This window comes from Artemia sp. Qi Xiang Cuo, chromosome 9 (assembly GCF_049724085.1).
Source record: "Artemia sp. Qi Xiang Cuo chromosome 9, ASM4972408v1, whole genome shotgun sequence".
NCBI classification, from domain to species: Eukaryota; Metazoa; Arthropoda; class Branchiopoda; order Anostraca; family Artemiidae; genus Artemia; species Artemia sp. Qi Xiang Cuo.
In genome coordinates, this window is record NC_142802.1 from 28896265 (window position 1) to 28920066 (window position 23802).

Genomic DNA, 23802 nt, shown 5'->3' on the forward strand with positions numbered 1-23802 from the left:
AATAGCCTCGGAATTTTTATTTTAAAAATTTTCTTCTGAAATTTTAATTTTAAAGTCTAAGATTTAAAAATTTTAGTTTCAAAATTTTTGTTTTTAGGTTTTAGTCTCAAACTCTTAGTCTTAAAGTCTTGGTTTAAAAATTTTTATTTAAAGTTTTAGTTGTAATATTTTAGTTCCAAAGTCTTAGTTTGAAAGATTTAGTTTTAAAAATTTTAGTTTTAGAGTTTTAGTCAGAAAATTTTCGTTTTAAAGTATTAGTTTTAAATTTTTCATCTTAAAATTTTTATTTTAAAAGTTTTAGTTTTCAAAATCTTGGTCTAAATTTCTAGTTTTAAAGATTCAATTTTAAGGTTTTAGTTTTAAAGTTTAAATTTTTAATTTTTAGTTTTAGAAGTTTTAGTTATAAAGATTTAGTTTTAAAGTTTAAGTTTTCAAAGTTCTAGTTTTAAAGTATAAGTTTCAAGGCTTTTGTTTTAAAGTTTTAATTTTAAATGTTTTAGTCTTAGAAGTTTTAGTTTTAAAGATTTAGTTTTAAAGTTAAGTTTTCAAAGTTTTAGTTTTAAAGTTTTAGCTTTAATATTTCGGTTCTAAAGTTATAGTTTTAAGTTTTACTTTGTAAGTTTTTATTCAAAAGTTTTAGTTTTAAAGTTTAAGTATTAAGGATTTAGGTTTAAAGTTTTATTTTTAAAATTTCACTTGTAATATATTAGTTTTAAGGTTTTAGTTTTGAAAATTTGGTTTAAAATTTTTTGTTTTAAAGTTTTAGTCACAAAGTTTTGATTTTAAAGAAATAGTTTTAAAGCTTTAGGTTTAAAGTTTTAAAGTAGTGTAATAAATTTCGTTCAACTTTTATAATCCACATTTTTACCTTTTTTCAATATTTAAATATTTCTCCTAGGGTAAACGGACAGTTTTGAATTCTGGGACTGACAACCACGACTTTTCTTGACTTACAGGGGCCCTTTCCCCTCTCTGTATTTCAAGGGCTTTTTGGGCTGAAAGTGCTTTTCGACTTCTTTAATTTTTCATATTTTTAATTTTTTTTAATGAAACGAGTATGATCAGGCTCTGTCTTAGGGAGCTAGCCGTTCTAGATTTAGAGGGTGAAAGTTTTTTCAACTGTGTATAATATATAGTCAATCAATCAATCAATTAACCTTTTATCATAGGCAGCGCAATAGCACTGCCGAAGTAAAGAACGATGTTGGCACAATGTATTTTTTTTCCATACCAGGGCACTTCGCAACGAAGGAGTTGTGGTAGAAACTTTAAAGACGGCTCATTCGATTGGAAATTGGAGTAGCTAGTGCTCTTTTTAATTATCTAAAGTGGTTGGAGGACAACTAGCCCCCCCCCCCCCAAGCCCATCATTGCCCCAAACACATCCAATCAAAATTTTGAGATAGCAATTTTTTTTCAGCGTAGTTGATTTCCAGATAAAAAATATGTTTTTGAGGAGGACACTCCCCCCAGCCCTCAGGGCAAGGGTTTTAAGTTATGGCCTGGGGGCATATAAGAACGATGTTGCCACAATGTACTAATTATTATTTTTTCTTTAGAGCAGGACACTTCCTATCGAAGAATTTGTCATAGAAACTGCGAAAAGGGCTTATTCAATTGGAAATTGGAGTGGCTTGTGCCCTTTTAATAGTGGAAAGTGATTGGAAGGCAACTAACACCCCTTCCACGCCCACCATTTCCCGAAACACATCCCATCAAAATTTTGAGATAGCTATTTTCTTCAGTGTAGTTGATTTCCAGATAAAAATTATGTTTTTGAGGAGGACACTCCCCCAAAGCCTTCAGGGCAAGGATTGTAAATTATGCCCTGGGGACATATAAGGTTTTTATAAAAGGTGTAGTCATAGAAACTTCAAACAAGGCTCATTCGATTGGAAATTCCAAGGGCTAGTGCTCATTTTCATAGTCAAAAGTGATTGGAGGGCAACTAACCCCCCTCCCACGCCCACCTTTTCACCAAACACATCCAATAAATTTTGAGATAGCCATTTTATTCAACGTAGCTTTAAGTTCTGTAAATTAGGTCCTTGAGGATGACAACCCCCTCACAGCCCTCGGGGCAAGGGTTGTCAGTTATGCCCTGGGGGTATATAAGGTTTTTATAGAACAAGGTGTCATAGAAACTTCAAAAAGGGCTCAATCGATTAGAAATTGAAATGAATAGTGCCCTTTTGAATAGTCGAAAGTAATTGGAAGGCAACTAACACCCCTTCCACGCCCACCATATTCCCAAACACATCCAAACAAAATTTTGAGATAGCCATTTTCTTACAAGCAGTTTAAAGTTCAGGAAATTATACCTCTGAGAAGGACACTCCCCCCACAGTCTTCAGGGCAAGGGTTATAAGTTATGCCCTGGGGACATATAAGTTTTTATTGAAATCTTTGTTGTAGAAACTTGAAAAAGGGCTCATTCTATTGGAAATTCAAAGGTCTAGTGCCCTTTTTAATAGTCAAAAGTGATTTCAGGGTAACTAACCTCCCTCTCTTGCCCACCTTTTCCCCAAACGTATCCAATCAATATTTTTAGATAGCCATTTTGTTCAGCGTAGTTGATTCCCAGATAAAATTATGTTTTTGAGGAAAGCACTCCCCCACAGCCTTCAGGGCAAGGGTTGTAAGTTGTATCCTGGGGGCATATAAGGTTTTTATAGAGGGCATTGTCACAGAAACTTCAAAAAAGGCTCATTCGATCGAAAATTGGAGTGGCTAGTGCCCTTTTTAATCGTCGAAAGTGATTGGAGGGCAACTATTCCCCCCCCCCATGCCCATCATTCCCCCAAACACATCCAATCAAAACTTTGAGATAGCCATTTTCTTCAGCGTAGTTGATTTCCACATAGAAAATATATTTTTAAGGAGAACACTACCCCACAACCCTCAGGGCAAGGATTTTAAATTATGCCCTGGGGCATATAAGAACAATGTTGGCACAATGTATTGTTTATTATTTATTTCCTTTCGAGCAGGACGCTTCATATCGACGAAATTGTCGTAGAAACTTCAAAAAGGCCTCATTCAATTGGAAATTGGAGTGGCTTGTGCCCTTTTTATTAGTCGAAAGTGATTGGAAGGCAACTAACACCCCTTCGACGCCCACCATTTCCCGAAACACATCCAATCAAAATTTTGAGATAGCCATTTTGTTCAGCGTAGTTGATTTCCAGATAGAAATTATGTTTTTGAGGAGGACACTCCCCCACAGCCCTCAGGGCAAGGGCTATAAGTTATGCCCTGGGGGCATATAAGTTTTTTTTTATAGAAGGTGCTGTCGTAGAAACTTCAAAAAACGCTCATTCTATTGGAAATACAAAGGGCTAGTGCTCTTTTTAATAGTCGAAAGTGATTGAAGGGCAACTAACCCAATTCTCACGCCCACCTTTTCCCCAAACACATCTAATCAACATTTTGAGATAGCCATTCTATTCAACGTAGTTTTTAGTTCTGGAAATTAGATATTTGAGGATGACAGCCCCCCCACAGCCCTCAGGGCAAGGGTTGTAAGTTATGTCCTGGGGGCATATAAGGTTTTTATAGAACACAGTTGTCGTAGAAACTTCAAAAAGGGCTCAGTCGATTAGAAATTGAAATGGCTTTTGCCCTTTTTAATAGTCGAAAGTGATTGGAAGGCAACTAACACCCTTCCGCGCCCACCATTTTCCCAAACACATCCAATAAAAATTTTTAGATAACCATTTTGTCCCAAGAAGCTCAAAGTTCAGGAAATTATACCTTTGAGCAGGACACTCCCTCCACAGTCTTGAGTGCAAGGGTTATAAGTTATGCCCTCGGGGCATATTCAGTTTTTATTGAAATCTTTGTTATAGAAACTTGAAAAAGTGCTCATTCGATTGGAAATTCAAAGGGCTAGTGCCGTTTTTAATAGTCGAAAGTGATTTGAGGGCAACTAACCCCCCTCGCACACCCGCCTTTTCCCCAAGCATATCCAATCAGAATTTTTAGATAGCCATTTTATTTAACGAAGTTGAAAGTTTTGGAAACTAGGTCTTTAAGGATGACAACCCCTCCCCCCCACAGCCCTCAGAGCAAGAGTTGTAAGTTATGCCCTGGGGGCATATAGGTTTTTTATTGAAAGCGTTGTCGTAGAATTTTCAAACAGGCTGATTCAATTGGAAATTGAAAGAGCTAGTGTCTTTTTTAATAGTTCAAAGTGATTGGAGAGCGACTAACGCCCCTCTCACGCCCACCGTTTGCCCAAACACATCCAATCAAAATTTTGAGATATCCATTTTGTTCAACGTAGTTGAAATTTCTGGAAATTAGTCTTTTAGCATGATAGCCCCCTCAGAGCCCTCAGTGTAAGGGTTTTAAGTTATGCCCTGAGGGCATATAAAGTTTATATCGAAAGTTGTTGTAGAAATTTCAAAAAGGGCTCATTTGATTGGATATTGAAATTGCAATTTTTAATAGTCGAAAGTGAATGGAGAGTAATTAATCCCCCTCTTACGCGCACCCTTTCCCCAAAAACATCCAATCAAAGTTTAGAGATAGCCATTTTGTTCAACGTAGTTGAAAGTTCTGGAAATTATGTATTTAAGGATGAGAAACCCCCCAGAGCCCACAGGGCAAAGGTTGTAAGTTTTGCCCTGGGGGCATATAAGGTTTTTATAGATAGAGTTGTCGTAAAAACTTCAAAAGGGGCTCATTTAATTGGAAATTGAGAGGACTAGAGCCCTTTTTAATATTCGAAAGTGGGGGGCTAGTAACTAGCCCCCCTCTCACGCCCACCATTCCTCCAAACACATCCAATCAAAATTTTCAGATAGCCATTTTGTTCAACGTAGTAGAAAGTTCTGGAAATTAGGTCTTTGAGCATGACACCCCCCTCCCCCAGCACTCAGGGCCAGGGTTGTAAGTTATGCCCTGGGGTAAATAAGATTTTTATTGAAGTTTTTGTTACAGAAACTTCAAAAGGGCTCATTTGATTGGAAATTGAAAGGGCTAGTGCCATTTTTAATAGTTGAACGTGATGAGAGAGCAACTACCGCCCCTCTCAAGCCTAGCATTCCCCCAAACACATCTAATCAAAATTTTGAGATAGCCATTTTGTTTAACGTAGCTGAAAGTTCTGAAAATTAGGTCTTAGAGGATGAAGACCACCCTAACCGCCCTTAGGGTAAGGGTTGTAATTTATGCCCTGGGGGCATTTAAGGTGTTTATAGAAAGCGTTGTCGTTTCAAAAAGGGCTCATTCGATTGGAAATCGAAAGGCCTAGTGCCCTTTTTAATAGTCGAAAGGGATTGGAAGGCTTGACATTTTTATAGTGAAGATCAATGTGGGTATAATGTATCATTTTTTGTTGTTGTTGTTGTTGTTTAGACTAGGGCACTTTGTATCGATGGAGTTGTCGTGGGAAGTTCAAAGGGCTCATTCGATTGAAAATAGAAAGGGTTGATGCCCATTTTAATAGTCGAAAGTGATTGGAGGGCGACTAATCCCCCTACCCCGCCCACCCTCCCATTTTCCCATTATGTTTAAAAACTAAATGTTGCCTTAAGATTAAATCAAAATGCAGCGTGTTAATGCTAATTCCCAATAAGGCATCTCAGGAGTATCCCAGGTAAGACTGAGGGTATAATTCTCAAACTTTCGGGGCTACTTCTACTCTTAAAATTTAACCAAATCAAAATAGCGTAAGTGTATCCAAGCTATCAAAGTATATAAATAGATTTTTTTGCGAATGGTACCAAGTTTCCCATTTCAGGTCAACTAGAGGAGGTATGAAACTAAATTAAACACTACTATTTGTGTCCAGATTTTAAAAGGGTGTAAAATGTTAAAAATTGCGGAAAAATTTTCTCCAGCATACAAGTAGCAGGCCAAACTATAAAGTCTTAAAAAAAACGAAAAGATTTTAAGTATTATTTTCTTTTTCCCTGAAAAGACTATGTCAATATAAAACGAACAGAAATTGATTAAATAAACTTATTCCACAAAATTAGTTTTTCAAAGAAAAGTAAAGAACTCCATTAAATAAAAAATTAGCAAAAATAAAATAAATAATCTAGCAAGCGTGAAACTACTACAAATCAGCATCGATAAATAAATGAAACCCAAAACGAATAGAAATTACAATAAATAACCGAGTCAAACTCAAAACGAGCAGAAATTAACATAAGTTGGGCCCAAAACCCATATGCCTTCCCAAGGCCAGAACAAAATTTGCAATTTACTGAAAATAATACAAATAAATGTGCATTGTCAGTTTAATATACATATACTGATATTTAGTAATCAAAATCTTAATATTATTTGATTTATTAGATTCATAAAAGTAATAACATTTATATTTTTTCAGTAAAGTGTAAATTTTGTTCTGGCCTTGGGAAGGCATAGGGATTTTGAGCCCAACTTATGTTAATTTCTGCTCATTTTGAGTTTGATTCGGCTATTTATTGTAATTTCTGTTCGTTTTTGGTTTCATTTATTTATCGATGCTGATTTGTGGTAGTTTCACGCTTGGTAGATGATTTTATTTTATTTTGGCCCATTTTTTGTTTAGTGAAGTTCTTTACTTTTCTTTTAAAAACTTATTTTGTGGAAAAAGTTTTTTTAATTAATTTTTAAATAAATGAGAAAACGGAACAATTAACATGAACATTTCGACTCAAAGCAATGCTTGTGCGAGTCACACCTGATATTGGTAAACAAATTTATATCACACTATGAAATAGAAAGAGGAGAGCTAATAACATAAGAGAGGGATGAAGAATTAGAAAGGAAAGAATGGAGAAGAGGTGGAGTCAAAGAAGGAGAGTGAGAGGATAAGATACAAAAGAAAAATTAAGACATTAACTCATGCAGTATCAAATACTGTGTAAGAGAGGTATTGTTTTTGGAATGTGCCAAATGATTTTATGGATTTAATAGATTCATTAACTGAGTTCCATACAGATATACTTCTATAAACTGAAGAATGTTGAGACCTTGTAAGCCTTCTTCTCTGTAGCACAAAATTGTACTGGTTGCTGCAAAGAGCTCTTCGTCGATGGGTTTTGCTACGAAGTTCAAAGTACCTAGAAAGACCTTGAGGAATTCTATTCAATATTGCCGAGTGTGCTAAACGTAGATTACTAACGTTGATTATCTCTGTTATATCTATTGTTCCAGTGTCTCTGTATAGGTCTATTGAGGGGTATAGCCTGGGGAGGCAATATGTGGGCTTGACTGCACGGTTTTGTGATCCCTTTAATGATTTTAGATGAGATTTGACTGTATTGTCCCAGACAGAACAGCAGTAGTTCAAGTAGGGGAAGACAAAAGCATTACAAAGCATTTTCATCTTGTCAGCACTTAGAAGCAGGCTAGCTCTATGTAACATTGATGTTTGCCGTGAGAAAGTTGAAGACAGCTGGGATATGTGATTTTTGAACGAAAGAGAGGAATCTACAAATACACCGAGGAACTTTGTTACTGTGGTCTGAGGAGTGGGATTTCCAATAATTGATAGTGCGACAGTGTGTAACAATGAGGAGTTTGAAAGAGCAGAAGTGAAGACTATGATGCAGCTTTTTGTAGCATTTACCTGCATTTTGTTACGAAAACAACAGTCAGATATTTAGTCAAGAGTTTTTTGGGCCTTTTTTGCAGCAGACTCTGATGATTCAGCAGCAATGAAAAAACTTGAGTCATCAGCGAATAGTACTGGGTGTGCATTTGCAGTAAGACATATTGTCAGGTCATTAATATACAAAACTAAACAAGAGCGATCCAAGTACCGACCCCTGAGGTACGCCAGATTTTACCGACAATTCTGCCGACAAACTACCCTCCACAATTACACACTGCTTACGATCAGTTAGGTACGATGAAAATCACTCGTGAGCAACACCCTATATTCCAAATGAATGTAATTTTGTGAGGAGGATTGAATGGCATACCGTGTCGAAAGCTTTAGTGAAATCCAAAAAAAAATCCCTAGTACGTTTTCTCCAGCATCCTGGCTATTTAGTATGTATTCAACTAAATCAACTAAGGCATGCAAAGTTGAATGATAACGCCGAAACCCGTATTGATGGGGAGAGAGTAGCTGCATGTCATCGAGGAATGCATATACTCTGTTATAAACCACTCGATCGAGAACTTTTCATATAACCATTACAATTGATATGGGCCAATATTCAGAGATAAGACTATTGTTTCCTTTTTTGTAGAGGGGAAGGACTTGGGCAGTTTTAAACACATTAGGATAAACTTCGGTTGCTAGTGAAAGGTTAACCAAGCGTGTAAGTGGAGCTACAAGACCTGCAGAGGCCTTCTTTAAGACATAGTTGCACAGCCCAAAGGTTTCTTGGGTTTTGCCATTAGACAGCTTACAGATAAGCACTAGTAATTCCTCTTTCGCACATGGTGCTAGAAAAAGACCTGATATTGTTCTACTGTGGGTTTGTTCAGGAGATGGGCCAGTAGCATGTAGAGATGTCTGATTAACAAAAACTTGATTAAAAGCATCAGCACGAGATTCGCTTGCTACTGTTTCACCATGCTTATTTAGTATTTCTTTAGGTATAGCCAACTTCTTCCTTTTTTGACATATTATTTCATTAAAAACCTCCCATACTTTTCTCATGTTACTCTTACATTCATTTATTCTTATTTTTTTTAGGAAAGTGAGAAAACTGACACGATACGCAAAGAAAACAACTATTTTTGAGTCGACCTAGAATATGCAACTTTGGATATGTTGTTCAGTTTTTGTCCTCTACAACATGGTGTAAAAATCATTTCTGTTGTAATTTGTTTTTACCAACAATCGACGAATCGGTGGACAATAATTGCTAAAAGAAACATGTGAAATTAAAATAAAAAAGTGCATATTGATGAATATAAAACGGGTTTCTAGTAGAAATTATATCAGGTGATATAATTTTTGGGCTCAGCTCATTATTTTATGTCAGAATAGTTACCTTCTGGTATTATGGTGAAAAAGAGGTCACAACGATGAGAAGGGTAAAATCACATATTGATGATCATGAAACTTTTTTCTGGTACATTGTACATCAAATTTACTTTCATTTTCGGGCTCAGCTCTTGATTTTACAGGGGGTTGATACTTCATATACAGAAAAACTAACATTTACCGACAATTCATTTTTTTTTAGAAAAAAACTGAAAAAGTAACACGAAAAGCAAAAAAAAAACAAAAAAAAAAACTAGTTTTGCGTCAACATAGAATGTGCAACTTTTAATCTGTTGTTCAGCTTTTTTTCTCTATAAAATGGTGTAAAAATCATTTCTGTTGCAATTTGTTAGGGGTCAGACTCTAGTTTGCCTGTGTTAAGAGGCCTCTTTGCGTATATCTTTAAAATGTATGCAAAACACTGCCTTTCACAGACAAGAATTTTGTTTTTGTTATTGCATTCCTATTCTTCCGAATATGTTTTGTAAATCATATTTTGTTCATCTTAGCTTATTTTATTAATTTTCTAGACATTAACGGGTATGATAAAACTCCATATTGGTAACACTGACCCTTCCAGGGTTTGGGAGCACGCGCCTTATTCAACTTTCTTGTTATTGCCCCTAAACCTGTTTTATACATTTTTCTACACTCCTTTAACATTCATAAGCTTACTTTTCACCTTTACGTATACTCATACACCTAGCTATATTAGTCAAAATACTTTATTTTATTAATTCTATATAAATTTTTTTTCTTTTTTACTGCTGATAAATCTAGCTTTTTACATTTTCGTACAATTCTTTAACAGTCATAAGCTTAGTTTTCAGCTTTAAGTATACTCATACACCAAGCCATATTAGTCATAAGACTATTTTATTAGTTTCAAACAACTTCTTTTTTCTTTTACTACTGATAAACCTTTTCTTAAATTTTGTTTCACTCCTTTTTAATAGCCCTACGCTTAGTTTTCAGCTTTAAGCATACTCACACACCAAACCATATTAGTCAAGAGATTTTATTTTATTAATTTCAAACAACTTTTTTTTCTTTCACTACTCATTAGCCTGGTAAATAAAAGTTCAAATAGGGATAAAATCCTTTTAATAGACAGTGATGATAATAACAGCGATAGAAATTCACAAAAATACCAGATACTTCGGTCACATATACAGTGCCCGTCATCAGTTTTAATACTCATGACGTTCACTGCATATGTGACCGAAATCTCTGGTGTTTTTGTGAATTTCTATCATTGTTGTCATCATCACTGTCTATTAAAAGGATTTTATCCCTATTTTAACTTTTATTTATCGTCATGGAAAGGCAGTGTGGTCTCCGAAATTATCTACGTCATTAGCCTGGTATTTTACATTTTCGTACACTCCCTTAACAGCCCTGAGCTTTGTTTCCAGCTTTAAGTATACTCATACACCAAGTCAAATTAGTCAACTTAAAAGACTATATTATTAATTTCAAACAACTTCTTTTTTCTTTTACCACTCATTAACCCTGTTTCTTACATTTTCGCACACTCCTTTCCTTTTTTGGAATCAGAGTCAGAACACCGATTCAAAACGAGGAAGGAGTAATACTTTTACCAAATATCATTTGCACGAGAAGACTGAGATAACACACAAGAACATCAATTCCGTTAATGATGTGTAAAGCGTTCACCTTGTTTATCCCACAAGACGCCTTCTTTTTGAGTCGAGATATGGCTTTTATGACAGCGTCACATGTAACAGCATAATCTAGATCAGGAGATTCATCAAAAATTTATAAAACTCGTCACAAAATTGTGACTCCAAAGCCAGATCAGGCTCAGAAAATTCATTCAAAAATGGGATACCCATTCGGACAGAGAAATGTCATTCGGGTCTTGCAAATTGGTGGAGATAGTACGCGGTAATAGCTTCCTTAGTAGACTTTGACTTAATTGACCACAGTAGACACTGAAGTTGAATATAGGTCGGGCAGGTGTTTGAGTGGGTAGGCGGAAAGGGCTGGTAATTAAAAGGACCGGAATATATCCATGTTCCGTACCCTGTCGAGCCACCTAGCGTTTTTTATTTTGCGTAGGTGTTTTGTCTGGACGGCGTCTACCTTTATTATCTGTGACTGAGTCAGAGGCCAAGTCTCTGACGGGTACAACACAACACTTGCTACCGAGGCAGAGTAGATACGAGCTTTTGTGAGAAGGCTGATCTGGGGTTTGTGGAATATTGTTCTCAGAAGACGGCCGAAAACGGCGTTCGCCTTTGCAACCCTCGTTGATATCTCTGCATCTAGATTTCCATTTGAGCAGCCAATTGAACCGAGGTAGGTGAACTACTTTAATATCTCAACATCTTGACCACATACTTCTATAGTTGTCAGGGGGCTGCATGGTGTCTTGTCCACAGGCAATATTTTGGTCTTTGTCCAGTTTAAATTTCCAGTTTAAATCCAGTTTTTTTCTGCAGCAGATGCTAGCGTTTCCAGGGCAGTTTTGATGTCAGCGAGATTTTCGTATACCAATGTAACATCGTCAGCAAAGTCAACATCTGACAGAGCCCTAACCAGAAAAATCGATACCAAGCGGATACACCAGCAGTGTTTTGTTGAGAACATGGTCCATGGCACAGTTGAAGGGTTCGGGAGCAGCAGCACGGTCTTGCCGACCACCGTTTATAATTTGAAAGTGTGATGAGAGCTGGCCATTTACAAGGACAGCGCTTTCGGTCTCATTGTATAGTTCTTTGAACAGATTGACAATTTTCTTAGGTGCACCAGCAGCCACAGTGACTGTCTTTCGACAGTGTCGAAAGTGGATCGAAAATTGACGAAGACAATGAATGCTTTCGTTTCATGTTCTAGAGTTTTCTCTATCAGCTGTCTAATTGTATGGATTTGCTTAGCAGTAGACCTATCCGGCCTGAACCCAGCTTGCTGGTGGCGAAGAAGAGGATGTAGGCACTTTGTTGCCCGCTTGAGGAGCAGCATGGCGAAGGGTTTGCCGAGTACCGAGAGCAAAGCTTTGCCACGATAGTTATTACATTCTGATTTACTTACTTTCCTCTTGTAGACTGCCACAAGTAAGCCTGTCTTCCCGTCTAATGGGATCATTTCAGAGCGCCAGATAGTATTAAACAGCATTTTTAGCCAGAGGATCATGGATGGATTGCCGTTTTTAAGGAGTAAACAAAAAATCGCGAAGAAAGGAAACGAGGACAATTAAGGAGATCTGATGTCAGGCCACATACTACCGGCGCTTTGTAGTTCTTCAGCTTTCCTACTGCAGCTTTAATTTCTTCTGCTGTAAATTCAGTGTCATCGTGGGTAGGTGTAGCATTGTCAGCAACAGCAGTAATCTTCTGGTCGTAAATTTGGTCGGGTGGGTCTGAGTTTAGTAGCTTCTCGAAGTGGTGTTCTCATTGGCGTAGTCACTGGGATTGGTCGTAAATATTCTCGCCACTGGCGTTACGGAGATACGATGTAGTTTGAGTGGCGAGAGAGCTCACGGAGGATCTTATATGTGGCTCCAATGTGCTTTTTTTGGTGGCCTCTTGAAGTGCGTGAGCTCTTTTGTCAATAAAGGTCTTACGGTCCTTATGCAGTATGATGTTACACTCTTAATTTAGTTGCCTATATGCTCTCATGTCCCTGCGAAGGCTTCCCGTCTGTGATCAATAATGGTGTGGGACTCGCGGCTGATCCGGTCTTTTTTTTACGCTGCTTCATTCCAGAAACGCTAGTTGAAACTGTAAGAGCATTCTCATTGAAGACGTTCCATACACCTTCACTATCATTACACTGCAGAAGGACCTCGAATCTGTTGAATATTTCGACCTGATACTGCTTATCCAAAGCGGAGTCTTGCTGGATACGCTAGGTATCAATTTTCCGAGGTGTTTAACTGGTTTTTGTAGCTTTTAGGTGAAGCCTGATTTTGGCTGCAATAAGACGATAGTTGGTGTTCCCAAGTTTGGCGCCTCGGTAGGTACAACAATTCTGCACAGACGACAGCAATCGTCGGCGTATGATGATGTAGTCGAGCATCTTCCTCGTTGATTCATCATTGCTATTCCAGATATTTTGGCTATGCTGGGTCTCAGGAACCAAGTGTTTGTCATGGTAAGATTGTGGGCAATACAGCAATTCAGCATTCTCTTTCCGTTGTCGTTTAGGCTATCTACTGCTACCGGTCCCACATCAAAATCCCACAGGCCGGACTCATTTGAAATGGTAGCATTCATATCTCATAGAAGGACGAGGTAATCAAGGGGAGGTACTGAAGAGAGGTCAGAACTTAAAAGGGAATAGAAGTCATACTTATCTTCTTCCTCGGCATCATTTGTGGGGGCGTAGCAGGTGATGATGGTTAGTTTTCCATGTTTACCATCTAGCTTTGCTCTCAGGAGCCTGGGTATTACTGGTACGAAAGACAGGAGGACCTTGCGTGCGGCACTGTTCAGCACTAGGCCAACACCACCTCATTTCTGGTCACCACCAGACCGGAGCAGTGTGCGCCTCTCACCGAAGTTCTCCTTACCATCATCAGATAGATATGTTTCAGTGACTCCAGCAATTGTAACTTTATATTTCTTTAATTCTTAGGCTAATAGAAGCTTTGAACTGGGTTGGTTCAGTGTCAGAACATTCCAGGTGGCCAAATTGATGACATCTCGGTTAACAATATTCAAAGGGAATCGTCCTTGGGCGGTCAAGGGTTTGAGATGATATATCCGAGGCCAAATTTCTGGTTCCATTCGTAGCAATAGAAGTTTCAGAAGAAGGGCTGCCAACCCAACTACCCCTAGGTGTATTGGGTTCTACGGTGGCTAGCCGGATCTCCAGAGGCAGCGTTAGGTTTCCTAATCACCCGGGAACTTGTGTTCCGGTATGGATTTTCTTAAGAGGAACTGCCCTATTTTCAACGCACAATAGTGCATGGCAGAGTTCTGCAGAGCAGATAACAAGAGTTAAACTAACTTCATTAATGTCTTTAATGGAAGAATTTTGCAAAAAATGAAAATCGAACCCGGATCTTGTTGGATGCTATCAGAAGTTTAAATGTACTGAGATGTGTCGATTTTTTTCCAATCACCACAAGTATAGCACTAATGCCGGAGAACAATGTGAGCCTGTAACACTTGCATGTGAGAAGCTTCTCGTTTAAAACTAGAAGACATTGGAAAGTGGTCTGAAAACTTAAAATCTAGAAAACACCTCAGCACAAAGTACATCAAGATTATACGACACAACATGGTCAAGGTTAGATGTGCAAGAGGAAGAATAAATGCAAGTAAACCAAGCGGATTTCTGTTGAACTTTCGAATCATCACCAAATATTTCATATAGTACAGAAGCACAGATAGAAATTGAAGACAAACTGCGCCAACGGAAGCATTATGACCTTACCACTGACGAGGAAGGAAGTTTCCAATCATAGGGATTGAAAATCAGCATAATGTTTGGTCTGCTTTAGAGCTAAGAACATCTTGACCTCCTACCGCGTAGACATCTTTGAAAGCAGACACAATTCGATCGAATATTTTATTAACCAGTCGGTTCATGTCCTTATCTATTGTAGTCATTTATGTATCGAAATATATCTGTCTAGGTTGTTTATAAAAAGATTCTGTTGAGAAAAGCAATTTTCGTTTCATTTTGGACTTTATAAGTCTTAGAGCCCATTTTACAGGCATTAAAAGTGTCTTATCATTTTAAATATATTACTCAGTCCACACGCCTAGAAAAAAACTACTATTTTTCAGTTATTTTGTCTTCATTTGACGGACTAAGGGCTCATTCTTTTTTCCATTCTACGGGCCTTGTAAGTTTCTACCAATCATGGACTTTGTGTCTAGTTTAAGAAAATTAACACACAAACTTTTTTTTTAAGGTTTTGTCTTCATAGCTAGCTGAAAAATTCCATTTTTCAAATTTTTAATTCAATTTTTTTATTATTAAGTTCTTTTTTTGGGGGGGGGGGGGTTAGATCAGTGCAGTAAATTGAGTTTAAAATTTGTCCTACATTAGGATCCACTCGGTCTAGGAACTTATGGATGTAATTTTAAAGCTGATAGGAGGTATGGAGTTTATTGGTTCCTTTTAAGGCGTCAGTAAACTTTTGGTCTTTTCTGTTTAGAATTATTAGAAATATTCCAAGTACAGTAGCGCCTTAAAACTAGGTATGATCTAAAATATTCTTGGCCTAATGGACAAAAAGTTGTTAGTCATTTTTTCGAGGGTAAAATCTGTTGTAATGTTTCTTGAAGGAGCCGAAGGAGCCCCCCCCCCGACTCAGATATTTATCGATATTAGCTCCAAGTTGATCAGATAGAATAACCCCTTTCTGGGCCCTTCTAGACCCACTTGCTGATGAAATAGAATGCTTTCTATTTTCTTGTGCATTTGAGTTCCCTTTGCCCAAGATTATTCTCATATAAGTTTCTCATATAAGTGGCTAGAAAAGTTTTTCTTTCCAATTTTGAAGAGCTCAGATCCCCAGCATGAAAACAAATTTGTAAATTCTTCGCTCTGAAACTTATGAACTTATATTTTAGCCATTCAAAACAAGAAAAAAAAATCCTTTTTAGGCCAGAGCACCATTTTCCAAAGAAATTGTTTTGTGCATTAGAATTAATTTCAAGCCGATAAATAAAAAATTGTTGGGTTCCTTTTCAAGCCTTGTCTTATATTCAGGAGATCCGTTCCCTCAGCCTTAATTCTTTCAAAAATAAGGACCTTTATACCCTAGAGACTTCTGGATGTCAGTTTCAAGTCATCTAACAAAACATTTTTTTGGCCATTTTTCGGACAAATATTCAGTCTAGCGTTTTTGTTGTTGTTTGTTTGTTTGTTTGCACATTGCTAGTTCATTTGATCAAGAAATTAACGGTAAAATTGTCAAGCTAATTGGAAAATTAAAAATATTGCATCCATTTCCTAACCTTTTTTAGGAAGCCCGTAACTACAATCGTTTTTTGTTTTGTTTTGTACGTAGTCCAAAATTTTACAAGTGTAAGATTCAAGCCGTTCGGAGATATATATATATATATATATATATATATATATATATATATATATATATATATATATATATATATATATATATATATATATATATATATATATATATATATATATATATATATATATATATATATATATAAGTATATATACCATATATGGGCATAGAACCCATATATGGGCACACCATATATGGGCATAGAACCACGTGGTTTATGGTTTTTGTCAGTGAGAATGAAAAAACAGGAACTTTCTCACATTTATGTCTGTTTTTATGGTTTTTGTCAGTGAGAATTTGAAAAAAAGGAATTTTGTCACATTTATGGATGTTTTTATGGTTTTTGTCAGTGAGAATGAAAAAACAGGAACTTTCTCACATTTATGTCTGTTTTATGGTTTTTGTCAGTGAGAATGAAAAAACAGGAACTTTCTCACTTTGATGGATTATTGAGTCATTAATCAAATTATTTCCGAGCAAAGTTAATTAATGTCTGACAGATGACGTTAAGTTAATTAATGTCTTTGATGTATTCCCAGAGAGAACGTTTCCGGGGCAAAGTTTAGATCGCACGTGACAGATGATGTCATGATTGATTGATTGACATGAAAGGGGAATTAATTTATTGTTTCTAAAGAGAATCGTTCCCGAGCAAATGTTTTGATCTTAGCGCGCGAAAAGCTTTCTTTGTAATTTCAAATGTGAAAGCACAGGGATGCCAAAACAAAAGGAACACGCTGAAATTACGTTTAGGGATTATTTGGGCGAAACAGTTTTAGCCATTATAGGGAATTATTTCGGCGAAACAGTTAGAGACATTTTAAAAGATGATTTTAGAAAAGGTTTTAGAAGAGAATTTAAGGGTAAAACTCTGTGGTCCTTATAATACACAAGTTGTATTTTAACAGTGTCGTGAGGTCCTCTACCCCAAGCCCAAAGGGTTCCGATCCCCCTACCCCAACCCCAAAGGGTTCCAATCCCCCTACCCCAACCCCGAAGGAAGCCCCGGTCCGCAAAGGTCCCCCAAGCCCCCCAACGGCCCCCGGACCCCCAAAGGCCCTCCCCAGGCTCCCAGGCCCTCACCAGGTCCCCAAAGGACCAATCGGCACTCAAGGGCCCCCCCAGACCCCCAAAGGCCCTCCCCGGGCTCCCGAAGGCCCTCCCCTGGTCCTCAAAGGTCCCCCAGGCTCCCAAAGGGCCCGCGGACCCTCAAAGGCCCCCCCCTGGTCCCCAAAGGTCCACCGAGCTCCCAAAGGACCATTCGGGCCTCAAGGGCCCCCCAGACCCCCAAAGGCACTCACCGGGCCCCCAAACGCCCTCCCCCAGTCCTCAAAGGCCCCCCAGGCACCCAAAGGGCCCCCGGACCCCCCAAGGCCCGCCCCCCGTCCCCAAAGGTCCACCGGGCCCCCAAAGGACCATTCGGCCCACAAGGGCCCCCCAGACCCCCAAACGCCCTCACCGGGCCTCCAAAGGCCCTCCCCTGGTATCCAAAGGCCCCCCGGGCTCCCAAAGGACCACCGGTACCCCAGCAGCTTGCATGATAGGTTCGGACATCGCTTGACGGGGTGTTGAGGCTTGTTGTGGCATTGACATGGAAGGGTAGGGATTCTCTTGATTGGTGGTCATGATAGGGCCAGAATATTTGATGACTGTTCCTCTTGAAGGGCTGGCGACTTCACCGTCTTGTATGCGGAGCATAGATGGGTTAGCATATCTAAGTAAATCTTTAGTGAGAAATAATAATAGAATTTAAACTTACATTAAGATCAGCAGCTTGCATGATAGGATTGGACATCGCTTGACGGGGGGTTGAGGCTTGTTGTGGCATTGACATGGAAGGGTAGGGATTTTCTTGATTGGTAGTCATGATAGGGCCAGAATATTTGATGACTGTTCCTCTTGAAGGGCCGGCGACTTCACCGTCTTGTATGCGGAGCATAGATGGGTTAGCATATCTCCTCTGAAAGTAAAAGTTTATTAAATTATTAAGAAGACTATTATTTCTTTGAAATATGCATTTACACAACAATTTCCATGTTTTTGATTTTATATTAATGAAGAATTTAAACATAGCTTCAATTAGCTATTTTTCACAATCAAACTATGATATTACATTTCGCTGAACCAGAGAATTAGGTTTAGACTTTTCTTAAAAGCCTAAACAAAACTGAAATTGTAAAACAGCAAAATTTCGGTAACATGAGTTAATTTATAAGGTTTATAATTTTATCAAAAGCCTAAATGGGAAATTAAAATTATGAAAAAAAAAAAAAAATGTCACTAGCGTCATTAAATTAGTTACCATTAACTCAGGAGCTATTCAAACGGGATCACTTGCGTGAATAGTAGACACTTTGTCCCCATTCCAGATCCGCCATTCAACTTCTCTCCAAATTCGGGGGTCTTATCCCGCCACCAGACACCAATTGTGGCAACTTCTACTGCAGCAAGCAATAATTAGAACTCAAGCTCTAAAATTGGTCTCAAACAGAAACCCTTATCGCTGTCTAAATTCACCAAGTGTAAAGATTTTCAAACAGAGGTCTTTATTCTACAAAGTTCAGGGAAGGTCTGACAATTTCATACGAGCAAAAATTCATTCAATACGAAACTAGCCTATATTTAATCAAAGATGAACAGAAATACTAACGAATAATTGTTCAAACGTAAACTTATGTCTAATGACATACTAGTTAAAGTGTCAAAAAACTTTTTCCCACAAGAGGACACTTTTCAACTAAAAGTAAAGAGCTACCAGACTAAATCAAAGATATAATGAAATAATAACGAATAATTGTTCAAACTTAAATTTTCTGTAAAGTTATGTTTAGCGATAAACTTATTAGATTGACAAAAACTTTCCCACAAGAGGACACTTTTCAACTAAAAGTAAAGAGCTACCAGACTAAATCAAAGATGAGTAGAAATAATAACGAAGAATTGTTCAAACTTAAATTTTCTGTAAAGTTATGTATAGAGATAAACTCTTTAGAGTGACAAAAACTCTGTCCCACTAGAGGAAACTTTTCAACTAAAAGTAAAGAGCAACTAGACTAAATCAAAGATGAGTAGAAATAATAACGAATAATTTTTAAAAATTAATTTTTCTATAAATTTATTTAAAGAGATAAACTCGTTAGTGACAAAAAACTCTTTCCCACAAGAGGACACTTTTCAACTAAAAGTAAATAGCTACTAGGCTAAATCAAAGATGAGAAGAAGAAATAACGAATAATTTTTCAAAATAAAATTTTATGTAAAGTTATATATAGTGATAAACTTATTAGAGTGACAAAAACTCTTTCCCACTAGAGGACACTTTTCAACTAAAAGTAAAGAGCTACCAGACTAAATCAAAGATGAGTAGAAATAATAACGAATAATTGTTCAAACTTAAATTTTCTTTAAAGTGATGTATAGAGTTAAACTCTTTAGAGTGACAAAAACTATTTCCCACAACAGGACACTTTTAAAATAAAAGTAAAGAGCTACCAGAATAAATCAAAGATGAGTAGAAATAATAACGAATAATTGTTCAAACTTAAATTTTCTGTAAAGTTATGTATAGAGATAAACTCGTTAGAGTGAAAAAAACTCTTTCCCACAAGAGGACACTCATAAGATGAAATTAAGGAGCTACTATAATAATACAAAGATTTTATGAAGTAACAACGTATTCTTTTTAATAATGTTACTGTATTTATATTCATTTTTATAGAGTAACTCTTTAGTTACAAAAAACTTTTTCCCACAATACGGAAATTTTCAAATAAAATTAAATTGAAAATAGAATAACTAAATGACAAGAACAAATAATAATGGATAATTGTTCAAACTTAAATTTTCTGTAAAGTTATGTATAGAGATAAACTCGTTAGAGTGACAAAAAACTCTTTCCCACAAGAGGACACTTTTCAACTGAAAGTAAAGAGCTACTAGACTAAATCAAAGACATGATGAAATAATAACGAATAATTGTTCAAACTAAAATTTTCTGTAAAGTTATGTTTAGATATAAACTTATTATAGTTACAAAAAATCTTTGCCACAAGATGACACTTTTCAACTAAAAGTAGATCTACTAGATTAAATCGTTGAGTAGTATAAATAATAACGAATAATTTTTAAATATAAAATGTTCTTTGAATTTATGTCTAGAGATAATCTCGTTAGTGACAAAAAAGTCTTTCACACAAGAAGACACTTCAACTAAAAGTAAAGAGCTACCAGACTAAATCAAAGATATGATGAAATAATAACGAATAATTGTTCAAACTTAAATTTTCTGCAAAGTTATGTTTAGCGATAAACTTATTAGAGTAACAAAAACTCTTTCCCACACGAGGACACTTTTCAACTAAAAGTAAAGAGCTACTAGACCGAATCAAAGATGAGCTGAAATAATAACGAATAATTGCTCAAACTTAAATTTTCTGTAAAGTTATGTATAGAGATAAGCTTGTTAGAGTGACAAAAACTTTTTCTCAAGAGAACATTTTCAACTAAAAGTAGAGCGAGGGTTGAGGCAGGGACAGCCCCATTCATATACAAAATAATTTTTGTCGGCTTAAGTTTTAGTGTTGCTTCTTACTTCCAACTGAAAACTTTTTTTTTTAATTTGATGTTTTACCTTTTTCAAATCATGCCATAAATATCTGTTTGAATAGACCCTCTCTTATCAGTTTAATTCGATTTGACCCAATATTTTCATTGTAGTTTGTATATTTTCTTTAGAAAAAACATCGAAAAGACACATCAAGAGCTAAATTTCTGAGTTTTTTTTTCACTGACAATTCCTTTTTTTTGTCAAGCCTTAACCTCCCTAATTTAAAGATATGAATTATAATCAAGGAACATAGTTAATCATATTTTACATATTTTTGGATTGAAAACACACTGAAAAGACATATTATTTGAACTCACATCAAACGTTGGCGGGCTTGCATTTGAAGAAACTTCCATTATTTTCTATCTTGTCCTATATTTCAGCCTATACTGACTTTTAAACCTTTCAAAGCCCTAAAATATACTAACCTAACGGTTATTTATTTACGAAATCGTGCAAACTGTTGATTTTGGAACAATAATTACCTTTCTATATATCACTTAACACTCACTAGAAATGCCACTTATCACTCACGGAGAATGGATTCAAAACAATACTTCTTACATCACATAGTCTAATTGTGTCAAACGAGACATCTTCAATGCAGATTAATTAATTGTTACGTTCGATTTTGTTTTGGACATAGGATAGCATCGATGGGGGTAAGAATTTCTGTAAAACTATCAAAGATTGATCAACTCTGTGATTTCCAGTTCTTGTGTAATCAGAAAAAAAAAAGAAGAAAAATTGATAAAAGATATTTTGTAATATGCCCCAAAATCAGAGCTATTACAACTTAAATGACGCGAGGGGAGGGGGAATCAGGTTTTAAGAATATCTTGGATATATCATTTTATATTATCCAAGTACTCACAGAAGTAATCGTCACATAAACTTTGAAAAGGACTCATTTGATTGGGAATTAAAGTGGCTAGCACCCAATTCACAGGAGGGGGCGTGAAAACTATGGTTTTTAACTTTGATATGCAAGACTAGAAAGAAAAGTTCTTAGGTGTGGGGCTGCCCCCCGCCGCAACCCGCGATCTTGAAATCCCCCCGCAATTAAACTTTTCCAGAGGATTTCAAAATCCCCCCCCTCCAAACTCAAAAATTTCTAGGAACGTATTTTCATCATATTTAAATATTTACCTACGTACGTATCACTTAGGTTAGATTAGATTAGGCGAGAGACAGGCAAAAAGTTAGGTGTATGCTTAGGTTAGGTTAGATTATGTTAGGTTAGGTTAATTTAGGTTAGACTAGGTTAGCCTACGTATGATGGTTAGGTTAGGTTAGATTATGTTAGGTTAGGTAAATTTAGGTTAGACTAGGTTGTTCTTAGGTGTGGGGCTGGGCCCCGCCTCAACCCTTGCTCTTGAAATCCCCCCCCCCAACTCAACTTTTCCAGAGGATTTCAAACTCCCCCCTCCAAACTCAAAAATTTCTAGGAACGTATTTTCATCATATTTAAATATTTACCTACGTACGCATCACTTAGGTTAGATTAGATTAGGCGAGAGACAGGCAAATAGTTAGGTGTATGGTTAGGTTAGATTATGTTAGGTTAGGTTAATTTAGGTTAGACTAGGTTAGCCTACGTATGCGTGTTAGATTATGTTAGGTTAGGTTAATTTAGGTTAGACTAGGTTAACCTACGTACGCGCGCGTACGTAGGCTGTGGACCTCTGTGGGGGACCTTTGTGGACGGGGGCTTCTTTCCGGGTTGGGGTAGGGGGATTGGACCCCTGTGGGGGGGGGGCCGGGGGAGCGGAACCCTTTGGGGTTGGGGTAGAGGACCTCACGACACTGTTAAAATACAACTTGTGTATTATAAGGACCACAGAGTTTTACCCTTAAATTCTCTTCTAAAACCTTTTCTAAAATCATCTTTTAAAATGTCTCTAACTGTTTCGCCGAAATAATTCCCTATAATGGCTAAAACAGTTTCGCCCAAATAATCCCTAAACGTAATTTCAGCGTGTTCCTTTTGTTTTGGCATCCCTGTGCTTTCACATTTGAAATTACAAAGAAACCTTTTCGCGCGCTAAGATCAAAACATTCGCTCGGGAACGATTCTCTTTAGAAACAACAAATTAATTCCCCTTTCATGTCAATCAATCAATCATGACATCATCTGTCACGTGCGATCTAAACTTTGCCCCGGAAACGTTCTCTCTGGGAATACATCAAAGACATTAATTAACTTAACGTCATCTGTCAGACATTAATTAACTTTGCTCGGAAACAATTTGATTAATGACTCAATAATCCATGAAAGTGAGAAAGTTCCTGTTTTTTCATTCTCACTGACAAAAGCCATAAAACAGACATAAATGTGAGAAAGTTCCTGCTTTTCATTCTCACTGACAAAAACCATAAAAACACACATAAAAGTGAGAAAGTTCCTTTTTTTAAAATTATCACTGACAAACACAATGAACACAGACATAAATGTGATAAAGTTCCTGTTTTTTCATTCTCACTGACAAAAACGATAACCCACGTGCTTTTCTGCCCATATATGGTGTGCTGACACGATCAATAGGGGCATCTCTACTTATATATATATATATATATATATATATATATATATATATATATATATATATATATATATATATATATATATATATATATATATATATATATATATATATATATATATATATATATATATATATCACTTTTTTAACTACTTCTCAAGAAACCACTGCTTTCCCCTTTTTTGTACATTTGTATCGCTTGGTTCATGGACTTACAAGTATAAGTTCCTAATGGATAAAAAAAGGTACATTTTGGGCTGACCTGAAAAAATATTGACCTACTTTTGAGCGCCAATTTGAAGTTGGAAATTATCTTCCAAGACATTACTGTTTCATAAATTTCAATGTAATAAAACAGTTTTTGGCCACAACTTAGGCACTGTTTCCCGGCCTGCCATTAGGGTCCTTTTAAACCCAGGAGCCAACAGATGCATGATTTAAGTCTTTTAGAAAAAACAGTTGTTGGCCCTTTGTCAAGGCCTATTGTTGAGCTTGCCAATGTTTTTTTATTTATAAGATTCAAACTAGGCCAAATAAAGGGAGATTAATGGTAAATTACCCATCTCCAGAATGATCTTAAGGACCTTTCACGAAAGGTAGGAAAATTCGAGTAAAACAAAAACGAATAAAACAAATTGTAGATTCAGACACCATCTTCTACAAGCCCTCACTCAAAATTTCAACATCAACTATATGA

The 23802-nt window shown here is 36.7% G+C and overlaps 1 protein-coding gene across 6 annotated transcripts in view; it reads right to left on the reverse strand.

Annotated features, from left to right (window-relative positions):
• LOC148948535 (sialin-like) overlaps positions 1–23802 on the reverse strand; it is a 144594-nt gene that overhangs the window by 57360 nt on the left and 63432 nt on the right. For 3 of the 6 annotated variants that reach the window (XM_089093967.1, XM_089093966.1, XM_089093968.1), the window contains exon 3: positions 17716–17916. The exons of the other annotated variants lie outside the window; for them this stretch is intronic. In XM_089093967.1, the coding sequence (XP_088950093.1) occupies positions 17716–17916 (201 nt within the window). The remainder of the gene's footprint in view (positions 1–17715; positions 17917–23802) is intronic. 6 annotated transcript variants of the gene reach the window in all.